At 39.0% G+C, this 16,970-nt stretch overlaps 2 protein-coding genes across 9 annotated transcripts in view; one reads left to right on the forward strand and one right to left on the reverse strand.

Annotated features, from left to right (window-relative positions):
• KCNIP4 (potassium voltage-gated channel interacting protein 4) overlaps positions 1-16,970 on the forward strand; it is a 1,193,209-nt gene that overhangs the window by 1,165,188 nt on the left and 11,051 nt on the right. For all 8 annotated transcript variants that reach the window (XM_003258519.4, XM_003258520.4, XM_030801363.1 and 5 more), the window contains one exon: positions 7,023-7,093. In XM_003258519.4, coding sequence (XP_003258567.1) covers positions 7,023-7,093 — 71 coding nt within the window. The remainder of the gene's footprint in view (positions 1-7,022; positions 7,094-16,970) is intronic.
• PACRGL (parkin coregulated like) overlaps positions 3,843-16,970 on the reverse strand; it is a 54,992-nt gene continuing 41,864 nt past the window's right edge. The window contains exon 10 of the transcript XR_004027388.1: positions 3,843-4,173. The gene's annotated coding sequence lies outside the window, so the exon portion shown is untranslated. The remainder of the gene's footprint in view (positions 4,174-16,970) is intronic.

Genomic DNA, 16,970 nt, shown 5'->3' on the forward strand with positions numbered 1-16,970 from the left:
AGTCCAGTAAGGTAAGGATCAGAAGGTCTCTTTGGGATGTGGCAACACGGGAGTCATTGTTGGGCATGATCAGGACAGCCCAAGTGCCCTGGATGAAGTACTAGGGAGTGGAGCGCACAAGCAGAAGCCAAATTGCAGAAGGTGAAAAGGATGATGAGAAGAAAACAGTTACAACCAATAGAGACAGCACTTACAAAAAGCTTTGCTGGAAGAGTGAAGTGATGAGGAAGAAAGTAATCATAGTGCTGGGTAGATACCAGTGGAAGACTTTATCTTTTAATATAGAAGAGATTGGACATTGTTTATACACAGGGAAGAAGCTGGTAAAGGAGGAGATGTTAATAGCTTTAGGATAGAAAAGAAAAGAGATAAATAGGATTCAGATTTGGAGGAAGAAGATAGTGATGGGATGGGATGGTGGAATCCATGAATCGGGAGTTCAGGAAGAAGGTTTTATCTCAAGCCAGGAGGGAACTATCTAGTACTTCCTTTCAACTTTGACGTCCACTCAACATAGGGGACAATTGTTTCTCTCTGTGATTATGGCCAGAATTGACTTTGCCATTGACCTTGCCAACACTTTTTTTTACTACTTTCCACTTAAAGGAGTCACCGTTTTCTCCTGCCAAAATAAACACAGTAGTCTCCAAACTGACTTCTCTGATTCTGATGACCCCTCCCCTAACCATGGTCTACTCTTAAAATGAGTCAGAGTGATCCCATTAAAATGCAAGCAAATCATGTTGCTGCTCTGCTCAAAACCATACCATTCCATAGAACATAAGCCACAACCTACAGAGTGGCCTACAAGTGGTGGCCACTGTCTCTTGTCCCCTCTCTGCCTTATCCTCCACCATTCTCCCATCCAACTGACTCCACCCAGCCACAGTGGCCCCCTTGCCATCCCACCAGCACACCAGCCATGATACTGCTCCTGGGCCTTTGAACCCGCTGTTCCCTCTGCCTGAAATTCCCTTCTCCCAAATATCTATCTCAATATCTCATCACCTTTTCATTTACAACAATGCCACCTTCTCAGTGAGACTTGCCCTGACCACTCTAATCTTAAATTGCAACACCTTGAACATTCCCCATCCCCTTCCCCTGCTTTACGTCTCTCTTAAGCACTCCAGACAATCCAATAATATATATTTCTTTTGTACTATTGTTGTTTCTGTCTCTCTCTCCACTAGAATGTCAGCTCCAGGGGTACAGAGGATTTCTCCACTTTTTTTACTGTTGTATCCACAGGTCATGGGACAGTGGCTGACAAGTCATGGCACTTGATAAATGCTTTTTGCATGAATGAATGAATGACACCCACCTCACATGGTGGCTATCACTGTACAATGGAATAACATCTGTAAAAGGCTCTTTGAAAAGTGTACAGCACTTAAGTATTAGTTGTTTCATACAAAAGTCAGATTTCCTTTGGGATTTTAATCCATTTGGTTCTAGCTAATTTAGTGGATTTAAAACAATTTTTGTGCCTAACTTGTCAAAACAAATTTTGGTTTCCGATGGACTTTTAAAACAATTAAATTAGAATTCTAAGAAAACACAGGAAGACTGTTATTAAGTGAATTTGGATATACTTTGGATGACAACTCTCCCACCCCATCTCATTACTACAGTGCAGAGGGGAGGGCCCTTCTAACAGACCTCAGACAGGTATTGGTTATAGTACCTGATGCCAGGATTATAATGAGTTCACTGTCTGCATTAATGAGAGATTAATTTGGGGAATTAACTACCTCATATTTTTCTAAATTGTTTAAAACCCATGGATTTTTTAAAGAAAAATTATATTTACTATCTATCTGAGTGCCTACCAACATCTTAAATAGGCATTAATATCAAAGCACCTATGCAAATGAAAATCTTTGTTTTTTGATCATTTCAAATCAAGTTATTACATACTAAAACTTGGATACGGCTCCACATTAAAATTATATCTTTATTTGAAAAATAACATTTCCACATTAGAGAACATCTTAAACAGAGCACATCTATTTTGCAGAGGATTCCTATCACAAAATCCAAAGGGATTAGGGACTTGAGAAAAAATTACTGTTACAGTCTTAACAATTATTTGATTATTCATGTTAACTGAATGCAGAAATATGACTGCATGAGGCATCGCTGAAGGAAATGAAATATTTTAAAGAATTATGATTTGCTTTGCATTTTAAAAAATTAATATCATACATACAAATTGTTTCTTATATGAGGCCAGAAAAGGAAAAATGTGCTAAGGAAGAATGTGATCTCTGATGGCAGGCGAATTCATGTGATGGCCATCCTTACACTTCCACGGAGTCATCCTTTATTCAGGATGATGGCCTGAATGCAACAGGTTTTCTCATTATGAGCAGTAACATTGATGGGTCCATAAATCACAACATCTCACCATTTCCTCCAGGAAAGTGCTTTGTCTTATCTACAGAACTCTCTGCAATTTGTATTGTGTCAGGCTGTTAGCTTTCTCTATTGCTTTGTGAAACAGTTTATCAAACCCAACTTGTTTGGTGAGCTGGATGTCAGAAAAAACTGGATTGAACAAAAGCCTCTTGTTTGCAGGGGATAAAGTATGTCTACTCTAAGGCAAGCAGAGAGGAGATGGCTTGTTGGTGCTACTGCCTATATGGTTATGCAAAAACTTTTTAAACTCCACATACAATAGAAGCTTTAGTGTGTAAGATTTTAGTTCACTAAACATTTTTAAAACCCATAAAAATCATAGTTTCCTGGGCTATTCCTGCTCATGTTGTAGGAATGCATTTATGTTGTCTACACTAGGCATCAAATAAACAGCTGTTGAATGAATGAATGAATGAACAAATGAGCTCATGTCAGAATAATCTGTCAATAAACATTTATTAAGCCGCTGCTACGTGCAGCAGCTTGAGTCAGATGAGTTCTGTAGACATAAAGATTAAAATAGAATTAAAAAAAATACTTCCCCCATTGAGCATCCTTGTCCTAGGACAATTATTTCTAACAATTTTCAGGGTGATTTACAGAGAGCTTATTGACAGAAGCTACTGTTCACACATATGAACTTGCCTTACCATAGTAACGATGTCATGAATTGTATATTCAAATACACGAAGCTAATTCTATTCTTCGTGCCTGAATTCAACGGGAGTAGGGGTGTGGGATAGGAAAAAGAAATAAACCAGATTGATTTCATTCTACAAACCTGGGGCATGATAATCAAGTGTGTTTGTTCAAATACTATGAAGAAGGAACTCAAGGGTTATTTGCTATATTCATTGTGTTCCCGATATAATTGGGTTAAGAACTTTGGACTAAGACAGTTCAGAGTTTGTGGACAGACTGCCACCACCAAGGTATGTAACCTCGAGTAGTTTACTTTTCTTAGCCTCAGGTTGTTCCTCTGTAAAATGTAGGAGTCACCAAATGAATCCTAGGGCTTTTTTTCTACTCTAACATCCTTGATTTCTAAGAGATGGTATAGGAATATCTTGATTTCATTGCCAACTCTACCATGAACTAACTAGGTGACCTCAGTATGTCAGTAAAAGTCCCTATTTTTACCTTTGTTCAATGTAAATACAATGCTAAATAATATCCAAAATGTCTTCCCACCCTAAGAATCTGTAAATTTTGTTGCTCAACTATAAAATCTCAACATTTATTTTTCAGCTTCACAAGTAAAATTATAAGAAACTGAGGCAATCTCAGTTTAACAAACTCAGTAACTATTTCTGTTATGTAAAGAAATGTGATCACAAAGAGGTCACAGACGGAGAAGGGAGATCATTATTGCATCTTTTAAGCCCTGGACCGTACTGAAATAGATTCCAAGAAGTCAGTTATTCACTCTTTTAATAAATATTTACTGAGTGCATAAGAACACAGTCAAGTAAAACCAGAACCATAGATGCTTTTGTAGATAGTTTCTCTTTTCATCATTTTATCCAGTTTTCTGCCTAGCTGGACATTCCTATGCCTTTGCTTCTTTCTCTCACCCATCAAAGCAAGTAGCTTCACTCCTCTTCTTTAAAACTTTCCACTGTCTTCAAGTGCTTGCCAGAAGAAATCTAAACTCCATCAGAAGGACCATTGCTTTTTAGGACATAATTTTCTTTTATTGAGCGGAAAATTGCATTAAATTAGAACTTGTCACCTAGACACACAACAGAAGTCCTACAAAAACAAAGTTATTTAAGGTGAAAAGATGTTACATTTGTAAAAGATTTGATCACATGTGTTTAAGGTAGTTGAAATAAAAGTGGCTTGCCTAGGAAATAATAATAGCTAATATTTATTGAAATTTTAATAAGTATATAGGATTATTTCTAAACACTTTGCAAATAGTGTCTCATTTAAACTTAATGAGATCTCTATGAAGGCCAGGCATGGTGGCTCACACCTGTAATCCCAGCACTTTGGGAGGCCGAGGCAGGCAGATCACCTGAGGTCAGGAGTTCGAGACCAGTCTGGCCAATGTGGCGAAACCCTGTCTCTACTAAACATACAAAAATTCGCTGAGTGTGGTGGCAGGTGCCTGTAATCCAAGCTACTCAGGAGGCTGAGGCAGGAGAATGGCTTGAACCCAGGAGGTGGAGGTTGCAGTGACCTGAGATCGTGTCATCGCACTCCAGCCTGGGGGACAAGAGCAGCACTTTGTCTCAAAAAAAAAAAAAAATCTCTATGAAGTACATACTGATATTGCTACCATTTTGTAGATGAGAAAACTGAGCCACACAAAGGTAAAACAACTTGCTTGAGGTCATGCACTTAATCTTTGGTGAAGCTGAGATTCAAATTCAGGCAGTCTAACTCCACTATGCTATTACCAAAACCTCTGTGCATAGATTGTCCAGACTGGGAAGCTGCTGTAACTTCTAAAAGAACCACCGAGGCACATTTAGAAGAACAGGATGTCCTCTGTACCACATTAGTGTAAACCTTGAGAGCATAATTCCCACGTCAAGCTTTAAGCTAGAAAAACTCCATTTGAGAAGAATAGTAATTATCATATACCCATGTTATCTTTTTTCTTTTTGATTAAAAAATAGCAAACATCATTTGTTTTGAGTCATTATTCATGGTGAGTACTGCTTGCTAAGGTAAAGGCATTTACTCTGATTGTAAAAACAGGGTAACTAGGGACTTGCTTAATGAAGCTCATTATAAAATATGCAAAATCTCCTTTTTTTTCCTCCTCCGAAAACCAGTTTAACACACCATCGATCAATTCACATCTCCAGAGGGCACTATATAGTTCAAGAAGTCTGTGAAAAAGTACTGTTGAGAGCAAAACAACTTTGCAAGTTGAAATAGGCTGCCAATTCTTGATAACTCTATAATGGAGCTTCCCAACAACAGAACTAAGTTTATGGTAATTAAACCCCTGGCTCCATATGCAAAAGAATTTCTTCCTGCAATCTATCAATACTGGATGGATATCCACTCTAGATGTCACAGTGTTACATGTTATTTAGATCCAATTTTGGTGCTTGGTTAGTTAACTGAAAACGGTGCTGGTAATTCCTGTGTTTAAAGATGAGTAGTTCCTCATAGCATATTAAAAAGATGAGAGATGAGCAAAGATGCCACTGTCATTTTGAGAAATTGAGTGTACAGTCTACCTCATGAAATGTATAGCCTTCAGTAGTGTTAATTACCACACTGAAGCATTCAGGAAAAACAACCTGTAAGGAGGCCGTGAGCCCTGAGAGCCAGGAGAGAAATTTAGGTGACCCCTGCCTGGGGAGGGCAATTCTGTACTCCTGTTACTATGACTTAGCTTCTTGACAGCCTATAAAAAGCAATTCATAAAGTAAAAAGTAAATCAATGATAAGTTAAAACCCAATAAAGGTTAAAAGTTATAAAATAGAAATAGAAGAGATTTAAAACAGAAGATAAAAGGCTAGAGCCAATGAGCTAAAAGGTTACCATTTTATTTTGAAAAGACAAAAAAGGTTAAGATAAAAGGCTAAAGCCCATGAGATGCAACACTGAAAATAATAATGTAAATTTTATCAAGGGTCAAGCAGAGAAACCCTAAGGAATGAAAGCTAGGCACTCAGAACAGAAAACAATAAGGAAAAAATACAGACTTTTAAATGAAATGGCAGAAAGCCCAGAGATTAAGGAGACAAAGGAGAAACAGGAGAGGAAGGAAGGAAAAATGAGAGAGGAAGAATACCCAATAGAAGCAAACTAAGAAGACCTGTTAGACTTCAGAAGACATACCTGTCCATCATTACCCAGATCCTTGAATCCCACCCAGGACCCAGATAGAGTAGGGGCTCCCTACTTCATGCAACTTCGTACAACTAGGAACATGTGGGACCACCCAGTCCCCTTCCAACACAGCCACAGAAACTTCCCAAGTCACCACTGACCCCAATCCATCAGCCAACTTTACTGCCTGTGGGCTAGCCTGGTACTGGCTGTGGGCTAGCCTGGTACTGGCTGTGGGCTAGCCTGGTTCTGAGAGTCAGAAAGACCTAAGTTCATGTCCCAGATTTACTCCTTCTTCAGTGTGTGACTTTGGGTATGTTTTTCACCCTCTCTAATTCCCAATATCATTTTCTGAGTTGTAACAATGATGAAAGTTCTAATGATGACAGAGACATTAATAATAGCAACTCGTCTCTGTCTCATTGGTAGTATTTTTAGTACTTTACTTCTAGAGATGGTCTTTTCCAAACACTAAGCAAATTCCAGACAAGTCTCAATCTTCACATCCACCTATCGGACCATTTCTTGTCCCAGTGTTAATCTCATCACCCAAGACTACAGCATTGCCAGCCAGAAACTCATAGAGAACGTTTGTCACCAATGGCCTCTATGTAGGTTGCTCACTCCTGTGAATCTCAAACTCTAGTCCTCTACAGAAAGAGGGTAAGCAGTTGTGAAGAAAGCACAAACTAAAGGAGGCAGAGTTGATTCTTCTGGATCAAAGGAAGCTTGGACTGCTATCGAAGTCTTATGTAGGATACGGAAACACTGACTTAATGATACTCCCTTTTTACCATTTCAGACTCTACAACATACGCACATTTTCTGTTCAATGCATTTGATACGGACCACAATGGAGCTGTGAGTTTCGAGGTAAGCCCTGGATTATTTTCATATCATTTGACTATTTAGAGTTTAGTCTTTTTAGGGGGAAAATGTGAGTTTGGTGACGATTATTTTTGCCCAGGGGAAATAAAGCCCAAGGACACTCCCTTTCTCTCATGTAATTGCCAAAAATTATATTTCAAAAGATGTACAAATTGCAAGCCACATTTAGTTTTATCAGCTCATACAAGGAGAGTCCACTTCTTCAACTACATGTAAAAAGTCCTGGAAGGCAAATGAGTTAACTAACAGTTACTGACACCACCTTGCTGTGGTAGACCTTGGAAATAAAAAGATGATAAAGTCAAAAGTCCCGTTATGGAAGTCTCAGTAAGTGGGGCACACAGGCAAGAAATTAAATGTAGAAAAAGACTACATTCACCAGCCTGACAATTCTATGAGGAAATCTCTTTTTAAATTACAAACTTTAAGTGATCTGTAGAGAACGTATTTTTTTTTTTGAGAGAGAGTCTCACTCTGTCATAAAGGCTGGAGTGCAGTGGCACAATCTCAGCTCACTGCAACCTCTGCCTCCCAGGTTCAAGTGATTCTCCTGCCTCAGCCTCCTGAGTAGCTGGGATTACAGGCCATGCCACCACGCCTGGCTAGAAAGTATTTAATTTCCTTCATGAACTACTGTGTATAAGCATCTAGTAAAATAAAATGTCCTAGATATTTACATAGCTTATATATGTATTTCATATATATATATGTAATTCATATGATTCAAATGGTACATAGCAGATCATAAATTGTAGTATATTGATTTAAATATTAGGAGAATAAACCCAACATGAACTCTGATCAGCTGTGAAGGCTTTTATTTCTGTTAGGGAAAGTATGTGAAAAATGTATACCTCATTTATTTGTTACATTCTGATTTGGTTTTGCTTGGTCTCAGAAGTAGCATTATACATATTTTGCTTTGTGATTCCAGTTTCTCTTTTCCATATATACATATATATTTGTTTGTGGACTATGTGTGTGTGTGTGTGTGTGTGTATATATATATATATATATATATATATATATATATATATATATACACACACACAATTTGGAAGATGCATTTATTTTTGGAAGTGAGGAAGGATGCATCTTAAATATGAGCAGAAATTTTGATGAGAGCTCTGATAAAAGGAAGCAGATGATGAATGAGGCCAGCAAGGAAATGGTACCGGCGCAAAAGGGGCTGTAGCAGGGAGGCCTGCTCAGTGCAATTGATGCACTAGGTCTAAAGGACAGTCAGGAGCTCCTTAAGAGAATAAAGGCTTGGGATGGGATGGGAAGCAATGGAGAGTGGGGCAGAGGCTGGACAGAGTATATCAGGCCTGAGAACCAAGGGAAAACATGAGTACATCATCAAGAAGATAGAATACACAATTGGAGAGCTAAGAGCGAAGGCTGGGGGAGGAGATACAGGCCAGAAGCTGACATGTCTCAGGCAGGAGATTGGACTATCTTATAGGAGATGAGGAGCCTTTGTAGAATTTTTGGCAGGGATGTTAATTTATCAGAGCTACGTTCTTGGAAACATGGAGTGTAATTAGCAGCTAAGTATTCCAAGAGTCCAGGCAGGGTCTGATGAAAGCCTGAACTCCAGTAAAGGTATTGGAGGTGAAGCATGAAACAAATTCAAAAGAAATTAAAACAAAATTGGTAGGATTGTATTCCAACAGAACTGTCATGTTTAAAAGAAAAGTTCATATGGGCATAGGCAGCTATCTGGGTGAAATGGCTTTGTGGAGTCAAGATGAAAAAAATAGGGTGCAGCTTTCTGCAATGTCATCCAGCCAGTCGCCACAGGGGCAGGATGAACAGGGGCAGGCAAGAGCCTCCTCACACATACTCCACGCTCATGCCGACTGGGTGCCACAATTGTGAAGATTCTGGGCCAGGAATCCCAAAACGTCATCTCCCATAACTTAAGTGAGAAATATCACCGAGAAGAGAAAAATAAAAGCTGAGAGTGGAGAAGGAATGAATTAAGGTGAGGGAATGAACTAAGTCAAAACGGGGCAGGCAGGTTTATCCTGGGTGTAGAAGCAGCAGTTAGTGCAGGGAGAGGAGATGGTTGGGGGAAGAGTGTCCTGGGTACCAGTCTCCACAATGTTTCTCTTGCTAATGGCAGCTTAGGTCACTCCATGATAGTAACTTTGGTCATTTCATGATAATGTCGTATTTGTGTTTGCTTCACTTTAGAAACAAGTTTAATTCCAGCACAGTCTTAATTTATCTGTATATAGAAGCCAAAGGTTTTACCTAATATAGTTCACCTAATACAAACTTTTATAGCTGGCTTCCAGAGGATGAGTAAGGCAAAAACTGTTAGTGATTCCATTACTTGAAATTACTTATGTATCAGAAATATACCACCAATTTCCTAGGGTACATTATATCCAATTTTATATGTAAATTTAGTCTGGTGTTAACGATATGGAACCATGCATAACATTGCTTTTATAATATTTATGTAAAATACCAGTAATTGCAATGAACGTTGATTATAATTTGGGAAATTAGTTGTAATGATTATATATGATATGCATGTTGGTAAAATGTCTTTCCTTTTAAAGGAAAACTAATGGCTAAATTAATAAAGTTTGAATGAAAATCAAATTTAAAACTAGGCTGTTGCAGTTACTTTTCTAAATTGATTAGCTACCTGGGAAATCTCCAGAAAACAGAAATGGTTAGGGAATGAACACATTTTGAATAACAGCAATAGCATACTGAGAGATACAGTAGAGAGACCATCTAATTCTACAATAAAGGGTAATGGGAGTTTTCCACTTAATTTTCTTAAACCTGAAAGGCAGAATAAATATTATAGGAGGGGCCCTGGATTTCGTATGATGGGATCTAATCTCCATTTTGCCACCCAGTGGCTCTGAGACCCTAGGCTGAGTACTCAACCCTCTTGACCTTAGTGTTCATACCACTAAAACATCAGCAACCAAAGCTACTTAATAAGATAGTGTAAAAATGAAAAAGTCATAGTCAGTAAAGGGCTTGGCTCTGTGTCTGGCACCAAATATGTGCTCGGTAGTTATTAGATGTTAACTATAGCAGTTATCAGTTGGGGGATTTTTCTTTTTTTTTTTAATTATACTTTAAGTTCTGGGATACATGTGCAGAGTGTGCACTTTTGTTACATAGGTATACACGTGCCATGGTGGTTTGCTGCACCCATCAACCCATCACCTACATTAGGTATTTCTGCTAATATTATCCCTCCCCTAACCCCCCACCCTCCGACATGTTCCCCTCCCTATGTCCGTGTGTTCTCATTGTTCAACTCCCAGCTATGAGTGAGAATGTGCAATGTTTCATTTACCGTCCTTGTGATAGTTTGCTGAGAATGACAGTTTCTAGCTTCCTTCCCCACAAAGGACATGAACTCATCCTTTTTTATGGCTGCATAGTATTCCATGGTGTATATGTGCCACATTTTCTTTATCCAGTCTATTATTGATGGACATTTGGGTTGGTTCCAAGTCTGCTATTGTGAATAGTGCTGCAATACGCATACACGTGCATGTGTCTTTACAGTAGAATGATTTATAATCCTTTGGATATATACCCAGTAATGGGATGGCTGGGTCAAATGGTATTTCTAGTTCTAGATCCTTGAGGAATCGCCACACTGTCTTCCACAATAGTTGAACTAATTTACACTAGTTGGGAGAATTTTTCTAACAAAGCCGATTTGTAATGACATTGGTCATCTCATTACCCAGTAAGGCAACTACATGCAAATGCATCATTCTAAGCCACAGCAGTCTTTGATTGGCAGGGAGTCAGGGGAGTCAGGAGGATTAATGTCCCCAGCATAGTGGCCAGCACTGAGGCACTCATTAAAGGTTTGGCAGATGAACAGAATCCACAACTGAACAAGTCTAGGCTATTATAAAGTCAGATATCTATGCCTTTCTCCTTCTTTTGCCTTGATAATAAGAGAACGGATACCAGAATTCAGTACAGACCTCCCCACCCCTTTATCATTTTTTGTACTTTAGGGAACAGATATTACCTCCTTTCACATTTACAAGTAAAATAATTGTGCAAAGTACTCTTTGAGAGTTAAGTTTGCCACTTCCTACTTGAGACTTCAATTACAACTCAGAAAAGCATGGAGCAAAAATCTTATAAGCCACATTAAGTTTCTCATTTTTCTTTTGCATGGAAAGGTATCATTCCTGTTTTGAGTAACTCTTTACTGATATCATCCCACAGGATAAAAAGAGAGAGGTGTTCTAAGTCCATAGCTATCTTTTAATGTAAATTGTTTCAGGATATACAGTATTCAAGAAGATGTGAATTAGACGTCACCATGTGAATCAGGATACTTTTGTTCACAAATACTAGAAAAGGATACACTAAGTGACAAAAAAAAAATGATAATTTCATTGGTTCACAGCAACAAAAAGGCCAGAGATGAGGCTGGCTACAACCTAAGGGTGGGACCCTGTAGGGCTGCAAGAAGAGGCCACAGCTCCTTGGCTCCATGATTCATTGCTCCTGTTGAGCAAGGAAAGAAGCACATGTCTGTCCTACTATTCCTAGCAAGAGTCTGAGTCTGGGGAGTCATTCCTAGACTTGGACTAGGTTTAGTCAAATGGCAACCACAAATCCAGTTGTCTGGCCAAAGGGATAAAATGTGCTTCCTGACTTTGCCCAGGTCATGGCTCTATCACTAGACTCAGAGATGGAGTGAACTTCCACAGAACATCATGGAGCACCAAATGGAAATTTGGGAACTATTAAGGAGGCAAACAACACAAGTCCACACTTGACTTAAAAGCGCTATCTTTATTTTTATTATTACACTTTAAGCTCTAGGGTACATGTGCACAATGTGCAGCATTGTTACAAATGTATACATGTGCCATGTTGGTGTGCTGCACCCATTAACACGTCATTTACATTATTTATTTCTCCTAATGCTATCCCTCCCCCCCTCCCCCTGACCCCTCATCAGGCCCCCGTGTTTGATGTTCCCCATCCTATGTCCAAATGTTCTCATTGTTCAATTCCCACCAATGAGTGAGAACATGCGGTGTTTGGTTTTCTGTCCTTGTGATAGTTTGCTCAGAATGATGGTTTCCAGCTTCATCCATGTCCCTAGAAAGGACACAAACTCATCCTTTTTTCTGGTTGCATAGTATTCCATGGTGTATATGTGCCACATTTTCTTAATCCAGTCTATCATTGATGGACATTTGGGTTGGTTCCAAGTCTTTGCTATTGTGAATAGTGCCGCAATAAACGTACATGTGCATGTGTCTTTATAGCAGCATGATTTATAATCCTTTGGGTGTATACCCAGTAATGGGATTGCTGGGTCAAATGGTATTTCTACTTCTAGCTGCTTGAGGAATCACCACTGTCTTCCACAATGGTTGAACTAGTTTACAGTCCCACCAACAGTGTAAAAGTGTTCCTATTTCTCCACATCCTCTCCAGCATCTGTTGTTTCCTGACTTTTTAGTGATTGCCATTCTAACTGGTGTGAGATGGTATCTCATTGTGGTTTTGATTTGCATTTCTCTGATGGCCAGTGATGATGACCATTTTTTCATGTGTCTGGTGGCTGCATAAATGTCTTCTTTTGAGAAGAGTCTGTTCATATCCTTCGCCCACTTTTTGGAGGGCTTGGTTTTTTTTCTTGTAAATTTAAGTTCTTTGTAGATTCTGGATATTAGCCCTTTGTCGGATGGGTAGATTGCAAAAATTTTCTCCCATTCTGTAGGTTGCCTGTTCACTCTAATGGTAGTTTCTTTTGCTGTGCAGAAGTTCTTTAGTTTAATTAGATCCCATTTGTCAATTCTGGGTTTTGTTGCCATTGCTTTTGGTGCTTTAGGCATGAAGTCCTTGCCCATGCCTATGTCCTGAACGGTATTGCCTAGGTTTTCTTCTAGGGTTTTTATGGTTTTAGGTCTAGCGTTTAAGTATTTAATCCATCTTGAATTAATTTTTGTATAAGGTGTAAGGAAGGGATCCAGTTTCAGCTTTCTACATATGGCTAGCCAGTTTTCCCAGCACCATTTATTAAATAGGGAATCCTTTCCCCATTTATTGTTTTTGTCAGGTCTGTCAAAGATTAGATGGTTGTAGATGTGTGGTATTATTTCCGAGGGCTCTGTTCTGTTCCATTGGTCTATATCTCTGTATTGGTACCAGTACCATGCTGTTCTGGTTACTGTAGCCTTGTAGTATACTTTGAAGTCAGGCAGCGTGATGCTTCCAGCTTTGTTCTTTTGGCTTAGGATTGACTTGGCAATGTGGGCTCTGTTTTGATTCCATATGAACTTTAAAGTAGTTTTTTCCAATTTTGTGAAGAAAGTCATTGGTAGCTTGATGGGGATGGCATTGAATCTATAAATTACCTTGGGCAGTATGGCCATGTTCACGATATGGATTCTTCCTATCCATGAGCATGGAATGTTCTTCCATTTGTTTGTGTCCTCTTTTATTTCATTGAGCAGCGGTTTGTAGTTCTCCTTGGAGAGGTCCTTCACATCCCTTATAAGTTGGATTCCTAGGTATTTTATTATCTTTGAAGCGATTGTGAATGGGGGTTCACTCATGATTTGGCTATTATTGGTATATAGGAAGGCCTGTGATTTTTGCACATTGATTTTTGTACCCTGAGACTTCGCTTAAGTTGCTTATCAGCTTAAGGAGATTTTGGGCTGAGACAATGGGGTTTTCTAAATATACAATCATGTCATCTGCAAACAGGGACAATTTGACTTCCTCTTTCCCTAATTGAATACCCATTATTTCTTTCTCCTCCCTGATTGCCCTGGCCAGAACTTCCAACATTATGTTTAATAGGAGTGGTGAGAGAGGGCATCCCTGTCTTGTGCCAGTTTTCAAAGGGAATGCTTCCAGTTTTTGCCCATTCAGTATGATATTGGCTGTGGGTCTGCCATAAATAGCTCTTACGATTTTGAGATAGATTCCATCAATACCTAGTTTATTGAGAGTTTTTAGCATGAAGGGCTGCTGAATATTGTCAAAGGCTTCTGCGTCTGTTGAGATAATCATGTGGTTTTTGTCTTTGGTTTTGTTTATATGATGGATTACATTTATTGATTTGTGTATGTTGAACCAGCCTTGCATCCCAGGGATGAAGCCAAAATGATAGTGGTGGATAAGCTTTTTGATGTGCTGCTGGATTCGGTTTGCCAATATTTTATTGAGGATTTTTGCATCAATGTTCATCAGAGATACTGGTCTAAAACTCTTTTTTGTTGTATCTCTGCCAGGCTTTAGTATCAGGATGATGCTGGCCTCATAAAGTGAGTTAGGGAGGATTCCCTCTTTTTCTATTGATTGGAATAGTTTCAGAAGAAATGGTACCAGCTCCTCTTTGTACCTCTGGTAGAATTCAGCTGTGAATCCATCTGGTCCTGGACTTTTCTTTTGGTTGGTAGGTTATTAATTATTGCCTCAATTTCAGAGCCTGTTATTGGTCTATTCAGGGATTCAACTTCTTCCTGGTTTAGTCTTGGGAGGGTGTATGTATGTGTCCAGGAATTTATCCATTCTTCTAGATTTTCTAGTTTATTTGCATAGAGGTGTTTATAGTATTCTCTGATGGTAATTTGTATTTCTGTGGGATCAGTGATGATATCCCCTTTATCATTTTTTATTGCATCTATTTGATTCTTCTCTCTTCTTTATTAGCCTTGCTAGCAGTCTATCAATTTTGTTGATCTTTTCAAAAACCCAGCTCCTGGATTCATTGATTTTTTGAAGGGTTTTTTGTGTCTCTGTCTCCTTCAGTTCTGCTCTCATCTTGGTTATTTCTTGCCTTCTGCTAGCTTTTGAATGTGTTTGCTCTTGCTTCTCTAGTTCTTTTAATTGTGATGTTAGGGTGTTGATTTTAGATCTTTCCTGCTTTCTCTTGTGGGCTTTGAGTGCTATAAATTTCCCTCTACATACTGCTTTAAATGTGTCCCAGAGATTCTGGTACGTTGTGTATTTGTTCTCGTTGGTTTCAAAGAACATCTTTATTTCTGCCTTCATTTCATTATCTACCCAGTAGTCATTCAGGAGCAGGTTGTTCAGTTTCCAAGTAGTTGTGCAGTTTTGTGTGTGTTTCAATCTTGAGTTCTAATTTGATTGCATTGTGGTCTGAGAGACAGTTTGTTATAATTTCTGTTCTTTTACATTGACTGAGGCGTGCTTTACTTCCAACTGTGGTCAATTTCGGAATAAGTGCAATATGGTGCTGAGAAGAACGTGTATTCTGTTGATTTGGGGTGGAGAGTTATGTAGATGTCTACTAGGTCTGCTTGGTGCAGAGCTGAGTTCAAGTCCTAGATATCCTTGTTAACTTTCTGTCTCATTGATCTGTGTAATGATGACAGTGGGGTGTTAAAGTCTCCCATTATTATTGTGTGGGGGTCTAAGTCTCTTTGTAGGTCTCTAAGGACTTGCTTTATGAATCTGGGTGCTCCTGTATTGAGTGCATATATATTTAGGTTAGCTCTTCTTGTTGAATTGATCCCTTTACCATTATGTAATAGCCTTCTTTGTCTCTTTTGATCTTTGTTGGTTTAATGTCTGTTTTATCAGAGACTAGGATTGCAACCCCTACTTTTGTTTTCCATTTGCTTGGTAGATCTTCCTCCATCCCTTTATTTTGAGCCTATGTGTCTCTGCAGGTGAGATTGGTCTCCTGAATACAGCACACTGATGGGTCTTGACTATCCAATTTGCCAGTTTGTGTCTTTTAATTGGAGCATTTAGCCCATTTACATTTAAGGTTAATATTGTTATGTGTGAATTTGATCCTGTCATTATGATGTTAGCTGGTTATTTTGCTCATTAGTTGATGCAGTTTCTTCCTAGCCTCGATGGTCTTTACAATTTGGCATGTTTTTGCAGTTGCTGGTATCAGTTGTTCCTTTCCATGTTTAGTGCTTCTTCAGGAGGTCCTGTAAAGCAGGCCTGGTGGTGACAAAATCTCTCAGCATTTGCTTGTCTGTAAAGGATTTTATTTCTCCTTCACTTATGAAGCTTAGTTTGGCTGGTTATGAAATTCTGTGTTGAAAATTCTATAACAATGTTGAATATTGGCCTCCACTCTCTTCTGGCTTGTAGAGTTTCTGCTGAGAGTTCTGCTGTTAGTCTGATGGGCTTCCCTTTGTGGGTAACCCGACCTCTCTGGCTGCCCTTAACTTTCTTTCCTTCATTTCAACTTTGGTGAATCTGACAATTTATGTGTCTTGGAATTGCTCTTCTCAAGGAGTATCTTGGTGGCATTCTCTGTATTTCCTGAATTTCAATGTTGGCCTGCCTTGCTAGCTTGCGGAAGTTCTCCTGGATAATATCCTGAAGGCTGTTTTCCAACTTGGTTCTATTCTCCCTGTCACTTTCAGGTACACCAATCAGACGTAGATTTGGCCTTTTCACATAGTCCCATATTTCTTGGAGGCTTTGTTCATTTCTTTTTACTCTTTTTTCTCTAAACTTCTCTTCTTGCTTCATTTCATTCACTTGATCTTCAATCACTGATACCCTTTCTTCCACTTGATCGAAATGGCTACTGAAGCTTGTGAATGCGTCAGATAGTTCTCGTGCCATGGTTTTCAGCTCCATCAGGTCATTTAAGGTCTTCTCTACGCTGTTTATTCTAGTCAGCCATTCGTCTAATCTTTTCTCAAGGTTTTTAGCTTCTTTGCAATGGGTTCGAACATCCTCCTTTAGTTCGGAGAAGTTTGTTATTACTGATCTTTTGAAGCCTACTTCTGTGAACTTGTCAAAGTCGTTCTCCATCCAGCTTTGTTCCATTGCTGGCGAGGAGGTGCGTTCCTTTGGAGGCGAAGAAGTGCTCTGATTTTTACAATTT

This window comes from Nomascus leucogenys, chromosome 20, assembly GCF_006542625.1.
Source record: "Nomascus leucogenys isolate Asia chromosome 20, Asia_NLE_v1, whole genome shotgun sequence".
NCBI classification, from domain to species: Eukaryota; Metazoa; Chordata; class Mammalia; order Primates; family Hylobatidae; genus Nomascus; species Nomascus leucogenys.